Genomic DNA, 16971 nt, shown 5'->3' on the forward strand with positions numbered 1-16971 from the left:
GGGGGGGGAGGAGGTGGAGGAGGTGGAGGAGCTGCTGTCATGATGTAACCAGATTGCTGTGGGGACTGAAGAACAACAGTGGACTGGAACATAGTGGCATGAGGGTCAGAGCCATCTGTAGATGGTTGGCGGGCAAGACTCATGTGACTAAATTGCGATCCAAGGTTATCCTGCAAAAAAAGGGAAAAGTAAGAAATCATTAAGTCTTTCTTGCACAGACCAAATTAATCAAAGAAAATTGCCTCATCTATTTTTAGTTGTAGTAGTAGATACTACAGAAAATGACTATAACAAATATGACTTAACAAAGATAGAAATGTTATAATGCTGTCATTACAAATTACTTACAAAATATGTGTGTGCCTGTATGTGTGTGAGTATATATTGAAAATGCTTAGCATGCAGAAAAGATTTAGGGTATAACAACATTTTACATTAAAAAAAAGGAAAAGAAATTTAAAATAAGACTAAAGGCACATTGGGAATATGAAGTAAAACTGAACATTTTCATATTATTATTTTTATTAATTAATATTTCCTGAAAGGACTTAGAGACACGAACAAGACATCATTCTAACTATTTTTCACTTTAAATCCTTTTTCTTCCTCAGGACTAAGTTCAGGTTCTATGTATCTCTGAATTTCCTATTATAGCTATCAATCTATTAGCAGAATTAAATAAAAAATATAAAATCCATCCACTTTTTAGTAACTTTAAATTTTCCTCTTAACTAAATGTGGCATATGTTGCCAATCTATGCCATTGGTGTGATATTATCGAAACTTTTCAGAATTGATCCTTTATGCTGTTGATTCAGAAATGTTTTTATGTCAGTTGGCATAATTATGCTGTCTTGGCTGATGAGAGTTGCTTGCTCACCAAGTAGCAAGAGCAGTAAAAAACTGTTATTACATTTGTCTTAATATCTGTCTTTATGAAGAAAACAGAAGGGTAGAATGCAATTTATAGGCAAATTATTTTTTGACATGTAAGCAATTTCTATAGTATGCTGTAAATTGAGTAAGTAAATTAAGGCTGTGAGTAGATTGAAAAAAAAATCTGAATTAATGATTAAAAAACATGGTCTTATTTGTCCCAAATGGTTGGCTTGACTTTCTCTGGCATTATGAGCCTAATGCAATGAATAGTTCCAAAAGGGAAAAATTTACCTAAGCAGCTGTAGTTACAAAATAATACAGGAGAGGTCTGCTTCACCATATGTGAGTTAGCTCACTGGCTGGAGGTAGAACTCAGGCTATTGTGGTGTTAACAATATAACTGTATCTTCATGTTCCAAGGAGTCCTGGAAAAGTCATTTTCTTACTCCAGTATCTAACATTTTTCAAAATGTTTTTGAGGCTTTTATAATTTGAAAATGTTTTCAAAAGGAAATGTTGAAAAATTTCCTTTTACATAGTGATGTTTAAAAAATAACTCAGAGCCAATGTTAGTAGATTCAATGCCAGTAAAGGTTTAGCAAAAACATTCCAAATAAAACAAATTTCTAAAATGTGTTAAATGCTTTTAAGTACTAACTTGTAATTTACTCAATGTGATGGCATATATTGTGAAAAAATAATCGCCATCCTTTACATACTGGTAAAGTATGTAAGTCTGTTACGGAGACCCATTTTAAGGGAAAAAAACCCCTAGTATTTACTGAATGCCTACAGTATGAGGCAGGTACTTTACATTGTTTCATATACTCATATAGTAGTCATGATCTATGGCTTTGAGGAAAAAATACAAACCCAGAAGCCCTCATCCTGGGAGCTCAAAGACTTCAACTGAGAAGGTAACTAAATATCTTAGGACTAGAACAGTCAACCTAAAAAGTATTTTATTATAAAAAGCAAGAAAAGATGAGGGTTTAAACAATCAATATAATAGGTCAATATAACTAGTTTTAAGGAAGAAAATAACTTAATACAGGTTAGAAATATTTTCTCTCTCTGTAATTGGCTTAAAAAATAATCTGGTCAAATTAATTACATTCACAAGCACTCATCACATATCCAGCAACAGAAACAATGCAGGAGATGAAGAGAGATATAGTACCACGGAATATTGCTGGGTGGGTGAGACTGGCAGGAGCGGGGATGGGTAAGGGGCTGTTGAGTACTGAACAGGCTGTGAGGAGGACTGCAGAGGACGAACAGGCTAAAGAATAACAGGGTGACAAACAATGTTAATGTCAGAAAAAAAGTTAGAAGTATTGCATAAAACGGAAAGTATACTTTCTTTTTGACAGATAAAGCTTAAGCTACATTTATAAAGTCAGCTTGAAAACAACAAAATACTAAATGAAGCTCTACAGCATAAGTTATGAGAACATACCTATGTTTAAAATTAATGTATGATTACATAATATTTTGGGCAAAATATTCATTAGCTTTATTGAAACAGATAATTTGGACATTTGAAGTCTTATTATCTAACCAATACCTCTGGTTAAGTCAGTAAAAGCAAAATCACTTATTCCTATTTCCTATTTTAATGAAGATACTGCTCTATTTATATAGATATAACACCAAATAATAAAAGAACATTCATTCTTATTATGCAGACAGTAATAATTAACATAATATCTATGTCAATCACCATCTCTGTTTGATAAGACATGGCTAGATACTATTTTGGAACCCAAGTGCCTACTTTTAGCAACCTTTAAAGAAAAATATACTGTGGATACCACTAACAATAACAGCCTAAAGAATAGCACACATACACAGGTTTTTGCAAGCTTACTTTTATGTAAAGAAGATAAACACTTCGTTAAATCAAAATTTTTATTAAGAGAACATGTTAGGAGTTGAGAAACAGTCACCTGAAAATATTTTTTTGCAAATTAAATATTCCTGTATTTTAGGGAATATTAAATATTAAATGTTTTTAAAAAAATGAAAAATGCTAAATCTTAGGGAATATAGTTGGTCATCTATAGGCTAACCCTGGAATATGAATGATTTCCCCAATCTTAGAGTTTATTACAAAGGGAATAATGTATTGGTACATATTTAAAGATCTCATATTCTGCTTTGTAGATATGAGGCCTTAAGATAAATTAACAGACCTGTTAACTGTGATGTAAGCACCAGAAGAGCACTGAAAGAGTACGGGTAATTTTATCTGATGAAAATTTTAACTTTGGTTAAAATGTGGATAAGTGAATCTTTTCCAGGGCAAAATTTCCAAAGAAAGTACTTTTAAAATGCAAATTTAATTAATTAATATTATACAGGGAATAATCTAAGGAGAATAGATATATATTGATTAGCTGCATTTTACCACAAAATCAACACAACAGTTTCTAAAAAACAAAAGGCTTAGATTAATTCTGCACCCACAAAAAAGTTTAGAATTAAAAGTACTAAAACAAATGGAAAAGTTGAATCCATAGAGTAGATAGTCATGGTTCCTATAAACTTCTTATGTAGAAATTAAACAAGTTTCCTAATGGATGACAACACACTTGATACTAAAAAAGGTGCAGTAGCTTTAGAACTTCCACTAAGTGTTATTCAACATGTTATTAAGTCAGACAACCATTAAGACATAACTTTCTTCCAGAGAACCTGATATACAAAGTAAATGTCAGATGAAATAAAAGCTTTTGTCTTCTGAGAGATAAAAAAGAGCACTAAGCACCCATGATGAGCTAATGTCTCCTATAATGTCAAGTGGTAATAAGAAAAATGTGGGCTGAAAGACTGATCAAAATGGAATCCTGACTTTACTTTAGACAAAAATGTCTTAGCATTTCCTTATCCTATTTAAACTGCTTTTAGCCACAAAACAACATCCTCCTATAAAGACTAGTTTCAAGTAATGTAGTCCACTGAAGGTTTTGGAAATCACAACATTATTTTTGTTGTTTATCTGAAATTTAATGGATGACTTAAGTAGAGTATGCAAAAGGTGATTACTGAATATCATTTGCTCATCATTTCTCTCTTTTTTTTTTAATGTGATGATGAATTACTAGAAACACCTGAGGCAATGCCAGGAAAATAAGCCATAGATTTTTAAAAAAATTTATGTATCTATTCACATTGTTGTTCATTTTAAAACAATGTTTACTTCCTCTTCCCCCAATTTGTCCGGGCACCATTACATACCCTAAGATTTTAAATCACAGTCCACCAAGTCTATTTCTAAACTAAACTGTCTACACCTTCATTTAGGATTGCCTATGATATTAAATAATATAAAACTATTTCTAACAGAAAATACTCTGAAGTATACATCATTCAAAAATTGTTGAGAATTTTGAAGCAGACTAGTATTGACTTAAATGAAAAGAAAATCACTCCTGCAAAAGCTCCTGGTGAAATTAACTAAATGATAACAAAATGAAAAGGATACTCTTAAGGACCACAGTGAATGTTTTATTATATACTCTATTTTAGGTAATTGAGTATATAAATTCAAATGGGATTGGAAAGTAGTTACATGAAAGTCTTTGGAAATAGTCAATTTCCTCTACATGTATGACTTCATTTATGTTCTCAGAAATACATCAAAAACAAAAATTTTCCTTCACTAGATATACTGCTTTGCTCAGTATTTGGAGTCTTAACTGCCAGAGGTACAATTATTTTTATGATATCTACAGTATTTGATAACTTCATTAAACTTCTCATACATTCTTCACCCCTGAAATACCAATATCAAAATACATGAGGAAAAGTAATACATTTCTCCAGTAACAGTTTATCATTCTTCTTTCACAAGAACTTATTTTGCATGTTCTTACTAGAGGAATATTTAGATAGTCTTATAGGGTAAAAGAGGTATAACCTGTTATATACAATTTATGATATATAACCTTTACAAGTAGAATGAAAGTGTTTACATTGGTATCAAGTTTTTCAAGGATGAGTAACTCCATCTAAAGGGGAAAAGACTGATGTGAAAAATGTATGTGAAACTCTAAATATTTAAGCAAATTCAAAACATTATTAGGAGTGCTTCTGGGAATTTTAATTCAATGTTTTTGTCTCTGTCTTTTTTTAGGATAGGTGGGATAAAGAGTGCCATGCAAAAGCGGAGCAACCAAACTCAGTTTCTCTTAACTATTTGATCTGCTGAATCTTAAAACAAGTAACTATGCTCACTAATAGTAAGCGACCATGTTTTTTGGATTGCTCTTGCTCATCTCTGCTGTTATTAAGTAGGGATAAAATACTTACCACATAAGCTCATGAGATACAAAATTCCCTTCTTTCCTATAAATATATTGTATTTTCATTAAAAATAAAACCCTTGAAACCCGCGGGGATTACAACTGAGATGAAAAAAAAAATGTACAAAACGATGTAAAAATAAACTGTTAAAATAAATAAATAAATAAAACCCTTGAAGTTAACTTCTCTTAGTGGGACATCACTGGTGAAAAATACTGAGGTTCTAGGAGATGCTTACTTGGGCTATTGCAATTAAAATAGTGAATTTTAGTCTCCCCAGGTGCAAACACTAGTGAACTTAACATTATGTAATCATGGAAATGTGCACCTGTGAGAAAATGTGATTAGCTGCTTGTTGTTGAGGTGGTGGGGGTGGCAGAGGTGGCTGTGGAGGTCCAGGCACTTGGGTTCTAACTGGTTGTTGAGTCATAGGAGGATTATACACAACTGGACTTCCATCTGGGTTAATGAAGGGTTGACCTGAAAAATCAAAAAAGGAGTAAAAAACTTACAATAAAGGTCAAAAATACGTCTACTGACAATTTGCAAGGTGTCTACAATTCCTGTTCACAATTCTAAAAGCCTCAAGTTTTTGAAAACCAAATGATTTTCTTAGCTTGGAAGTTTAATAGCTGACATGAGGTTATTTATAGTGTTTACTTTCCTCACTTATGAACTAAGTATTCAAAAGTTTTGTGACAGTGTTATACTAGCTGGATGTTGTTTTAGAACCTACTTAAGTTATTTAATAATCACAGATTTTCTGAAAAACTGTAAATTTACAACTCATCTTGCTCAAGAAATTCAGTTTCACGGATTGTGGTCCTGTAATGGTTTAGTATTGATACATTTCAGTTTGAAGAACAAATGGCTTGATTTTGAAACAATGGAAAATTAATAAGCAGTTTCTAATGGATAGTGGTAAATATCTCATATATATGCCACATTGTATATATTTAACTAATAAAATTAAAACTGTATAAAAATTTAAGTGGTTGACAGCTGCAAATTTCAAATTGTGGGTTTGACAGCAATGTCCTTACAACTCCTAACTTGTCAAAACTTAAAAAAAATCTGTTCAACTCTAGCAAAGGTTACAAAAAAAACCAGAGAACCTCAGTATTCACTTAGAGTCTCATTCTTACTACTTACTAATAACTAAGGTGAGGGAAATGGATATTTTAAGTAGCTAAGTAAGCTATTATTTTTACATATACATTCTAAATAATTTATCCTTATAAATTTTTTTTTTTGTTTTGGGGAAATAACCAACAAATAGAGATCATGAAAATATATATCACCCATAATTTAAATAATCTATAAACCTCCCAAAATCTTAACATTCTGGGTACCTTCTTCCAGACTTTTAAAAAATGTATGTATAAACATATTCAAAGTAAGGAGCATGCAAAATAAACTGACCACTGATAGTGAGATCCATTTAGAAAGGGAAAAATAAAATTTTATCAGTATACTAGTAACTTATTTGATGCTTTTAGGTAACTAAAAACAAGTCATGCTGCTTGTCTGTTGATTGCTGAATGATGTTAGGGAAAACAGGTAGAGATTTGGGTACAAACACTAAACAACAACTGTAGAAATGCCTTTAAAAAAAGGTCAGATGTGCTGAAATGCTGTTCTAAAAAAGAAAACAGATCACTTTGGATACATTTAAATTAAGAAATCAATTCAATTTCATTCTCATTTCCTAATCATCTGAATCTTCCATGTTACCAAAAACATATTGTGTGATTTGAAAGAAAATAGAAATAGTAAAACATTAAATCATATTATATTCTGTTTCAGAAAAACATAAAGCTTGGTAAAGGAACAGACCTCAAAGATAACCGCTATAAAGCAAAAACTAAATTTGAAGAGACAATTTATGGTACTTCAATTTTTCAATTTTTATAATAGAAAAAAACACTGCAACACTTCAACTTTAAAAAAGAGATACAGAAAAATCTGAAGGTAATAAGTGCCAAGCAATGATTTTCTCTATGAAAACCAAAAGGAAGGTTCTGGAACACTCAGATATTCTTACCTGTATTTATTTTATTACCCAACTACCACACCATGAGCTTAACTGCAAATACTTAAGTGGGGGTTATCGAATGATAAGATTTTTTTCATTATCTTACCAAATGATTGGGCAATGTTATTTCGAATAGTTATCAAGACTACATGTGATCTTCTAAAACATAACACTTATTCTGATTATTTTTGCCAATATACGTACTCAAACATGTTTAGTTTTTTTTTTTAATCTCTGAAGTTCAGTCTCTTTGTAAATGAGGATTTTTGTCTAGTAAGGTTAATGCATTTCAGGCATTTAACACAGTATATGACATATTAATTGCTAAGTATAATTATTATTGAATTGCAAGGAATGTGTTGTCAATGCTAAATAACGATTATATACACTTTTTTTTAAAGGTATGAGATATCTTTTACCTTTTACTTAAAAAACATTATTGCATTTAGAAGAACATTTACAGTAGGTTCTTTCTACCATGTTATATGATAAACAAAAGCTGTATACTTTCTTCTTTTTTCAGGAAATGCATACTACTTTCTTCAGGATAAAACTGTTCAATCAAATAAAGTTCCTTCAAAGCTGGATGTCTCATTTCTAGAAAACGAATTGTTTTATAACTATAGTTTGGCCATTATCTGGCCTAAAAGATGATGTCATGGATGTCACAGAGGAAAACTACTTTCTGCTATAAATATCTTTAACATTTCCTACTGTGTTTTTATTAAAGTTCCAAATAACCACACACACACACACACAAAATACAAGGCTGATAACATATACACTGTACAGACAATAACATCTAATACACATTTTTTAAAACTTCCACATAACTCCTGGTATCTCAACAGAAACAAACAGCTTTTTCTGGATACCAACCTGTTTGTGGGTTGATCAGAATACTGCCAGGTGGTATGCCTGCCGCTTCCAAGGGAAGCAAAAAGAAGCTAGCGCTAGGAGATGCGACTTGCCCATTTAGGCCACCATCAAAGGAAAGAGAACTATGAGTGCTGACTGTTGGATAGACGACAGGTGCGCCATGAGAAGACTGGCTGAGAGCTGTACCTGGAAGAGGCTGCTGGATGTGAGAAAGAGAGCCCGTAGATGACCCTACACTACCAGAAGACTCTGAACCTAGGGAGGAGTAATGAAAAATATGGATTTTTTTTAAACCTCATATAAAAATGCGGATTTAAGTATGTAACAATAAAACTCATATTGCATAACATGCAATTACCACAAAAAGCATCAAGCTGTTTTTGATTTACCATACAAGTTTGCTTTCCTTCCCCATATAAACAAGTTTAACACAGTAAATTGATCACATAAGTGTTAAAAGAAGTCACAGCCAAAGCATGCAACTTATGCAAATTTGTAACTCCAGCCAGAGACATTCACAAAAAGCTATTACTTACATTCCCCCAAGAACAAAGTTTATACATTTTACCTTTTTAGATTAACACCTAGAAACATACAGATTAAAATCTTCCCCCAGGAAAAAGAATTTAGCACATCAGAATGCCTAATAAGTCTAACATCAAAAACCCCTTATCTATAAGAACATAGAAAGATTGAGCAGTATAGGGAAAAACAAGTTTGATAAATTCTCTATCAAAGAAACAACAGTCAAGTTTTAGTGCAGAATTTCATTTCAGTTCATTATCATACTATCTTCTGACTTTTTTATTTCTTTTTTTAATTTAATATAATAGTTTATTTTTACATCATTTTGTGTCTTCTGACTTTTAATGTCAACTTTCAATTTATCAAGGGACAAAGATAGCATAAAGAAATATTCCATGTACTTAGTTTAGTATCAGTTGAATTTTTTTGCCACTGTATTTAATAACCTTAATTTATTTTTAAACTGCTTTCATGTCTGTAATCTATTTTATTTCCTATTAAACAGAATCTGAAAATGTCACTTTCAGTGTATTTGTTAAAGTAGAAAATGAGAGAATGAAAGAAATTAAAAGATTTTTAATAATGTATGTAATTAGACTTTTTGTAATAGAGTTTACTCTGGGTCTGAGAATTAATCTTTTATGAATGAAACAAGTATGTGACACTGCAGACTTCTTTCTGAAAGCAACTTCTATTTTAAGTGGTGCCAAGTAGCATTACTACAAAAACTATACACAAATCATTTTTCTTATTAAAAGAAGAGTTAAAACTTTTTTCTTATCTCTGCAGATAATAATACAGGTTACAAATGCTACATGTTCTTAAAACATTTTAATTTGGCCAGTGTGTCTAAAATAACTCTCATGACACACAAGTAGATTTTTTTTCTGTTGTGAAGACTAAGTGGCCATTTTATAAATAAATACATCCGTAGTACATGTGCAGAGTTCTTATATTTGTAAACTTACCTATTTTTGAACAATGTACTATTATATACACTAAGGTTTTTTTTTTTTAAATAATATAATAGTTTACTTTTACATCATTTTGTACCTTTTTTTTTTCCATCTCAATTGTAATCCCCCTGGTGATGGGAAACCCAGGGGGATTACAATTGAGATGGAAAAAAAAAAAATACACTAAGGTATTTTTAACATTCACATAAGTTAAAAAGTTAACAAGTACATTTATATATAAGCTTTAATAATTTCAAGCAGTGACTACAACCAGGGATTAAAAATAAGTGGTCACCTCGATATATACATCTCTCTTTTTAATTGTTTTCTGTAGGACAGCATATATCTATAGCAAGACAGACAATCATTTCTGCTGACTTTCATGTTTTGGGGATAAAAATCAACATCTTCAAAGATCTTAAAAGAGATGTCAGCTACTTTACTACTAAAGAAAGTGAAACTAAGTGTTATGAGTCTATGTACTCGAAAAACAAAGAAGTTAGAATGTCATTGAACTTTCCTCTCTCTCATTCATGATAATTACATCATATATTTTTCTTTAGTCCTAAAATTTCTCAGAAACATCTCAGCAATTTTATTCATTGTTTGGCAAATAAAGGGCTTTATCATGAAAACTACAACCAACAATTTATACAATTTTAGCTTAAAAATGCAATCAACGATAAATAACCCTACGTGAGAAAATATGCCTTCTAACTATACATAAGCAATGAAGAATTTCCAGCTACTTCTGGGTACTCAAATAAAAAATGTCATTCCATAGAACCAACCTGATTAAGTTTATGTCACAACAGAGAAATAATATATTAGTCGATGTTTATAGGTATCTCACACAGAGAATGAATCATAAATATCAATAAATGCATTATATCTTAAGTACTCTGGAGATACTTGATGTATTGTTGGTTATATTTGATAAAATTTATACTTTAGGTTATTTACAGAAGCCTTATGATAAAGCACTAAAACAACATTATGGAAACTAATGTTCTGACTGAAGAATTCTAGACAGATGTTGATACCTGTTTTTGAAAGCCTGCCTATGCTTTTGCTGCTTCCAGAACTATCACCTCTTGTCAGGACTGAAATTCCACTGAAACTGCTGGCTTTGGTTACAGCAGGCTTGAAGTTTCGAAGAGAGCTGTCTGAATCAGTGCTGCTCCAGGGCCGTGGTTCAGAGTACTTCAGCTCATTCTCAGTGCTGCTTTGATGGCTATTTGTTGATCTCCCTGAAGCATCTTTATTAACTCTGTAATTTAGGAATAAAGCTTTGAAAAAACTAATACTGACAAAAAACAGAAAGAATAAAGAAAAAAATATTTTTAAAGTTTTCAATGTTAGATGAAAACATGCTTCCGATACCTAAATATCTGACGCCTCTGCTGGGTACTATTACCATCCTCATCTTGAATTCTGTTGGCATTTTAATAAGACATTTTAATTTTGATTAATATCAGTCAGATAGCTGCAAAAACAACTGTTATAAATTCTCTTACCTTTTGTCAATAATATAATTCTCTTGGGAACACAGGGACTAGAAGGAAAGAACATATATGAAAAAGTGAGTTTATATCAAATGTATAATGACAAGACTGACAACAAATGTATAAAATGTATAAATCAAGACTGACAACAAAAGTCTTATGTAATAGTATTTAAAAAGGACCCCCATAATAAAAATCCAAAGCAGTGATCAGAGTACACAAATAAATGATAACAACATTTTTATTTTTACCTTGGAGACACTAGGATTACTTTTAACAGATACACATTTGGAAGGCAAAATTATTTCTGCTGTATGAACTACTCTGCAATACAGACAATTCTCCTTCAAACAAGTGAAGCTATTTTCATTTATTATATTTAAGGTACACACTAGTTTAGATTTCACCTCATTCAATCACCAAATATTTTACCACAGGTGCTTTGGCTGTGGAGGCAGTTGTGAATAAGCAGCTACAATTTGATACAATTTATAGACAAACTGTTTCTAGTATTATTACCTTAGCTCAGTCAACTATTTTTTTTTCTTTTACTATTATAAAGGTCTCCCACCTAGCTATCAGTTTCTGCATCTTTCATCCATTTTAAGCAACAAAAGCCTTAACAATCTCAAAATTGTCAATCTTATCATGCTTCTTTTCTCCTTAAACTCCTTGATGCTGTAGCACAGAAATCAGATAACTGTAGCCTATCACCTATTTTGTCAAATGAAAATTTACTGGAATATAGCCATACCCATATATTTACAGCCTTCATATTAACAAAGTTGATTTGCATTACTATTATAAAGGATGTATGGCTTGAAAAGTCTAAAATATTTATCTGTCCTTCACAGAAAAAGTTTGCTGACTTGTGCTCTTTAGTTAAAAGCCCGAGCACCACAGCTAGCTATCAAGGTCAATTCATCAAGTTCCTGCTTATTTGTCCAATCTAACTTTCCTTATTTACTTTGTCACATAGGCTATAGTTCAGCTATTCATTTTTTTCAACTCTCCAAGTGTCAAGTTCTCCATTTTTTCCTGGGTTTCTGCAAACAATGAGGCTCTAATTAAAACAATTCACTCTTTAGGTCTTCTCTTGGGAACTAACTCTCCACCTCTTGCTCTCAATTTTGGTTTATGGTGCTTTCTCTACTATGTCACCTGTTTTATCTTCATGTCTCCTTACATCTCATACTGCATACGGTCATTATTAAAACAAGTTACTTCTCAAGAGAAGTTCATTATTGACACCATAATTTAACAGACAATGCCCGATGTTTTAAAAATCTTAAGTCTGTTAGGTATGGAAGGAAAACAAACAAACAAAAATCATACAATCCGTACACTCAGTACTCTATATGCTCAGTTCTGTATACTACTCCTGTAGTCTATCTCCTTGCAACATTCATAAAATGTATGTAATTTTGATAGTGTAACACTACTTCTAAAAGGTGACTACGTGTAACAAACCTGGTCAGAAATGTGTGATCAACAGATTAAAGGAAAAGTGAGTTCTTACAATGCAATTAGCATATACTCTAATAGAAAGTCTTAAATATAAGGTAGTCCATACATCTTGGGAAAATATTCGATCTCTAGCTCTCTGGTACTCTTCCTCTCTTTCTTCAATAGATTTGCTTCTTCTGTCATCTTTCAAACGTATTCTCATCTAAAGAAATGAGAACAATTAATTCTTGAGAAAATGATATGCTGGTATAAGTCATACATCTATAAAAATTGTGTTAGAGTACCTGGTTATCATCTTTGTCAAAGCTAGAGTTATCTCTCTTGAGAATATACCGTTTCTGAAAATCTTCACCTTTATCATCCTTAATATGTTCATTAAATTTCTGATCAGGTCTAGAAACCAAACAAAACAAAGAGTGATTTAAAAATATATATACTTAGAGAAAATTTAATTATGACATATTATGAAAAGTAATAAAAGTAGCCACTCATATGTGTCAGATACTTATCTCATTTAGTCTTCACAATCTTGTAAGAAAATATATTAAGTATCCCATGTATGATTTAGAGGCCATATCAACTACAGTGTGAGCTCTATAATCGAACTGCTGGGATTCATACATTCAACTTTTGACTACAGAACTAAGCACTCAAAAAGGCTTGGGAGAGGAGTAAGAGAAAAGAGGGAAGGAATCACAATGGGCCATGATGTGGACTATTGGTGATTTGGTGGTGGGTGCACTCCACTGACCATACCTGATGTGGGGACCTTAATGTTACCTCAATTAAACAAAAATTTATGAAAACAATCTTCAGCTTTATCTCTAGTTGCCTTAAGACTTGAAAAAGTTACTTCACCTTCCCATTTCCTAGTCTTTTCCATTTGTAAATGGTAATTATAATGTACCAAATTCACAGGGTTGCTTTGAAGCTGAAATTAACAGATGGAAAGCAATTAAACATTAGGCACACAGGATACTGTTATCATTATAAATACTGAGAAAACTGAGGATAAAATGGCTTTAGCACCTGTCCAAGGTCAAAAGGCAAGCACAAAACTAAACCCTAGTTTGAGCCAGGTATTTCAAACACAAAGCCTGTATATTCTCTTTGCAAGGTACCTCTCAATCTAAGTGAAAATTCTGGTGTGTTATGTAATTGAAAGCAATCAAGTATTTTGTTATCGAATTAACCAAAACTCAAAAAAGAGTTCTTCAAAATGCAATTAAGTTGCCACAAATTCTAATTACAGTAGAGCACATCTCTTTTTCCTTAACATTAATTTAAATAGGTTGGAAAAGAGAGATTATTTTTTGGAGGCTAAATTTGTAACAAAGTTATGATTATGAAATCTTAACAATGTATTTTATACTTGTCTTTTTTCTATGGAGGGAGCAAGTTCCACTGGATCCAGAAGACAAACATAAGGTTGTTTCCAAGGAAAAGGACAATTATGTTAAATTTCACTTCTCCAACTCATTCTTTTTTTTTTTTAAAGATTTATTTTTATTTATTTATGCATACATACTTCTGGAAGTATGAGTGAGAGGATTCACCATAGACAGAGAAGGGAGCAGAACAGGTGTACCTACTGAGATACACTGCTGAGGGGAGCAGAGGGCAAGATAGGAAAGGTCTGCTGTGCCACATGGGTTAGCTCCCTTGGCTGGGAATCAAACTCATGCTGCAGTGACTGGCAACAATTTGATAGCACTGAGTCTTTAACCCCACTGCTACCAGGGGGGACCCCAAAACACATTCCTATCTTTAATAAATTCATTTAAAGCTCTTATGACTTAATACTATCCTGTTATAAAACTGTAATTATTCTTTTGAAATAGATGTTTAAATAGTTATAAATATACTATAAGAAGGCCTACTTATAATACAAGTCTAATTTGACCCGTGGACTTTTTTATATACAGTATATGTAGTCATATATTTGTGAATACTCAAATAACTTTCTGACCAAAATAAATCTTAGTAGTGTTTCAGCAAACTAAGGCCATCATTCATTATACAGTAATCAATGAACACTTCTGAATATCTTAATCTAGTTAATTTTATCATAAAGTACTATTTTGCCTCCTGACAAATTTTATAGAAGATAGAGTAAGGGTGCTCTAAGTGAGGTAACGAAATCTCTATATTTTTTTAAAGATTTATTTATTTATGCATACATAACTGGGGAACAAGCCAGAGGTGCAGGGGCAGTGAGAGGATTCACCAAGACAGAGAGGGGAGCAGAACAGGCCAACTGATGAAGTACATTGCTGAGGGGAGCAGTGGGCGTGGGCCAGGAGAGGTCTGCAGTGCCATGTGGGCTACCTCTGGGGTGGGTGGGGGTTGCATGCTGAAGTGGCTTTAGCTTCTTAGTGCTGTGCTGTAACCTGCTGTGCCACCAGGGAGGGCCCAAGAAATCTCTATTTTTAAAGTATACATAAAACAGATACATATTGAAAGGAAAAATAAGAGTTCAGAGTTTGATAAAAAAAAGTTATATGATGAAACTGATGAGGAAAAGAATGCTTTCTTTAGAAATTTGATTCTCTCTTTAGTTTTGCCAGTGACAGTACATTGTTTCTGTTACATGATTGCCTTTTTTTACTTAAATATATCAACTATTTCTGTAGCTGTTCTAAGTTACTTAATATTCGGGAAAGATACTTATTCCAAAGTGATCTTTAAGGTTTAACTGAGGGTTTGGGAGCTTTTCTAAGAGCAGCTGGCTTCCCACACCAAATAGCATTGGCAGGCATTTCAGCTAACCTTAAGACTGTCTTACCTCTTTCTTTTATAGATGCCTGAATTTACTGCCCTGTAATCGCCAACTTCCCGCTCCAATGAGACAACCCAGTGGACAGAGAGTTGTTGACATCCACACCACTGGTTCAAGGCTGGAGCGGGTAATCTGCCTATGAGGAAAAGGTAAGTTTGTTTTTATTCAATGCGGAGAAGATCTCTAAGGTTTTCTCATTTGCAAACTTCTTTATAGTTCAGAAGATATAAAATGATACATACAGTGTAACTTCAGTGATCTAAAATGCCTAATTTTATTATAGAATTGTTATTAAGGGTATCAGAAAGTGATTAGCTTAATTTTTGATTACCTTGATAAAGAGAATCTTAGAATTTTCTGACAACATATATATCATTCAACACTGAGGTTACACTGTATTGAAAACCTTAGAGAGTCACCAGTCAAAATGTTAGTCAAAATGCCTGCTAATGTATATGTGCTTGGTTATCCAGCAGCTCTGAGTAATGGTGAAAGGTAACGGTTAAATGAAATAAAGTTCTATTTACCTTTAGTCCAGTTGTTATTTTATGATTACTATCCTATTTATTTTAAGATTACCACCATAACCTACCATGACAAAACTAACTGGGAAAAGCTTTACACAGGATGTTATTTTTGAAAGATTAAGGGACAGACAGGCAGATAAAAATTAGAATCATATTCATATTTTCAGATAAAATTTAATCCCTAAAGAGACAGGACTCTTTACAAACATCCATCTTTAGTAAGCAATCACTTAAAAATACTAGGTTCCAGAAATGTATCTATGAAAGAAAACCAATTTAGTTACATCAAACGATATGGCACTAAATGGTAAAGGTTACTATAAACAGAAGGGACATAAAGTGAATTAATATAGATAAGAACCTGAGAGGTCTGGCCTCAGAAAATGCAAAAAAACATGGAACTGAAAAAGCATGCTTTATGGCATATGAAGTTGACTGCTGTTCATTACCACACACCTATTGCAGTCACATATGAGACTGATTAGAGAAAATTCTTTTACTAAGCAGATGACAATGTTTAAATTCTAGATTAACTAGCCACTTTAGGATTAGCTTTAAAGATAGGCATATGAAGTAATGTGTGCATGTTATAATTTTAGGTTATCTCTGCAATGGACCAATTTTACTCCCAAATATCAGCAGACTATTTCACTGACATTATAAAAACACTACTGACATTATAAAAACACTACTTCTTTAAGTATTCTCTGAATCTACAAATTTTTTTCTAGTAAGTTATACAGAGCCAAGAAATCTAAATAAACACAGTGCTATATTAACCAATAGTCCTACCATCTTAAGATTTGTGGGAAAAGAACAAAAACACAAATGAAAAGGAGGGTTAACAGATAAAACACTAATTAAATGTGAAGATGTCAAAATCTTTTTTTTTTTTTTTTTTTTGCCTCAGTTGGCCATGGCTATGCAATTACATTACTTAAATGTCCACAGAGAATGTTATCAGATACTGCTGTGGTTTGCTTTTTTAAAATTACTAAGGTCTTATCTGCCTTATTTGTGAGCTAAGTGTAATTTTGGTCATTTCATATAAGTTTATATAATGAAGCTTCACTGGGTTACTAAATCATATGAAAATCCTTTGATGATAGGT

General features: G+C 32.2%; 1 protein-coding gene across 1 annotated transcript in view; it reads right to left on the bottom strand.

Moving 5' to 3' along the window:
• Nucleotides 1–16971, bottom strand: part of R3HDM1 (R3H domain containing 1) — a 93677-nt gene that overhangs the window by 52005 nt on the left and 24701 nt on the right. Inside the window, exons 9-16 of the mRNA XM_012725641.1 lie at nucleotides 12839–12947; nucleotides 12661–12756; nucleotides 11100–11137; nucleotides 10966–11016; nucleotides 10626–10852; nucleotides 8102–8356; nucleotides 5516–5667; nucleotides 6–170 (exon numbers count right to left, since the gene is read on the bottom strand). Of these exons, the coding sequence (XP_012581095.1) occupies nucleotides 6–170; nucleotides 5516–5667; nucleotides 8102–8356; nucleotides 10626–10852; nucleotides 10966–11016; nucleotides 11100–11137; nucleotides 12661–12756; nucleotides 12839–12947 (1093 nt within the window). The remainder of the gene's footprint in view (nucleotides 1–5; nucleotides 171–5515; nucleotides 5668–8101; nucleotides 8357–10625; nucleotides 10853–10965; nucleotides 11017–11099; nucleotides 11138–12660; nucleotides 12757–12838; nucleotides 12948–16971) is intronic.

Source organism: Condylura cristata, unplaced genomic scaffold, assembly GCF_000260355.1.
Source record: "Condylura cristata isolate star-nosed mole 26May11 unplaced genomic scaffold, ConCri1.0 scaffold00002, whole genome shotgun sequence".
Lineage (NCBI taxonomy): Eukaryota > Metazoa > Chordata > Mammalia > Eulipotyphla > Talpidae > Condylura > Condylura cristata.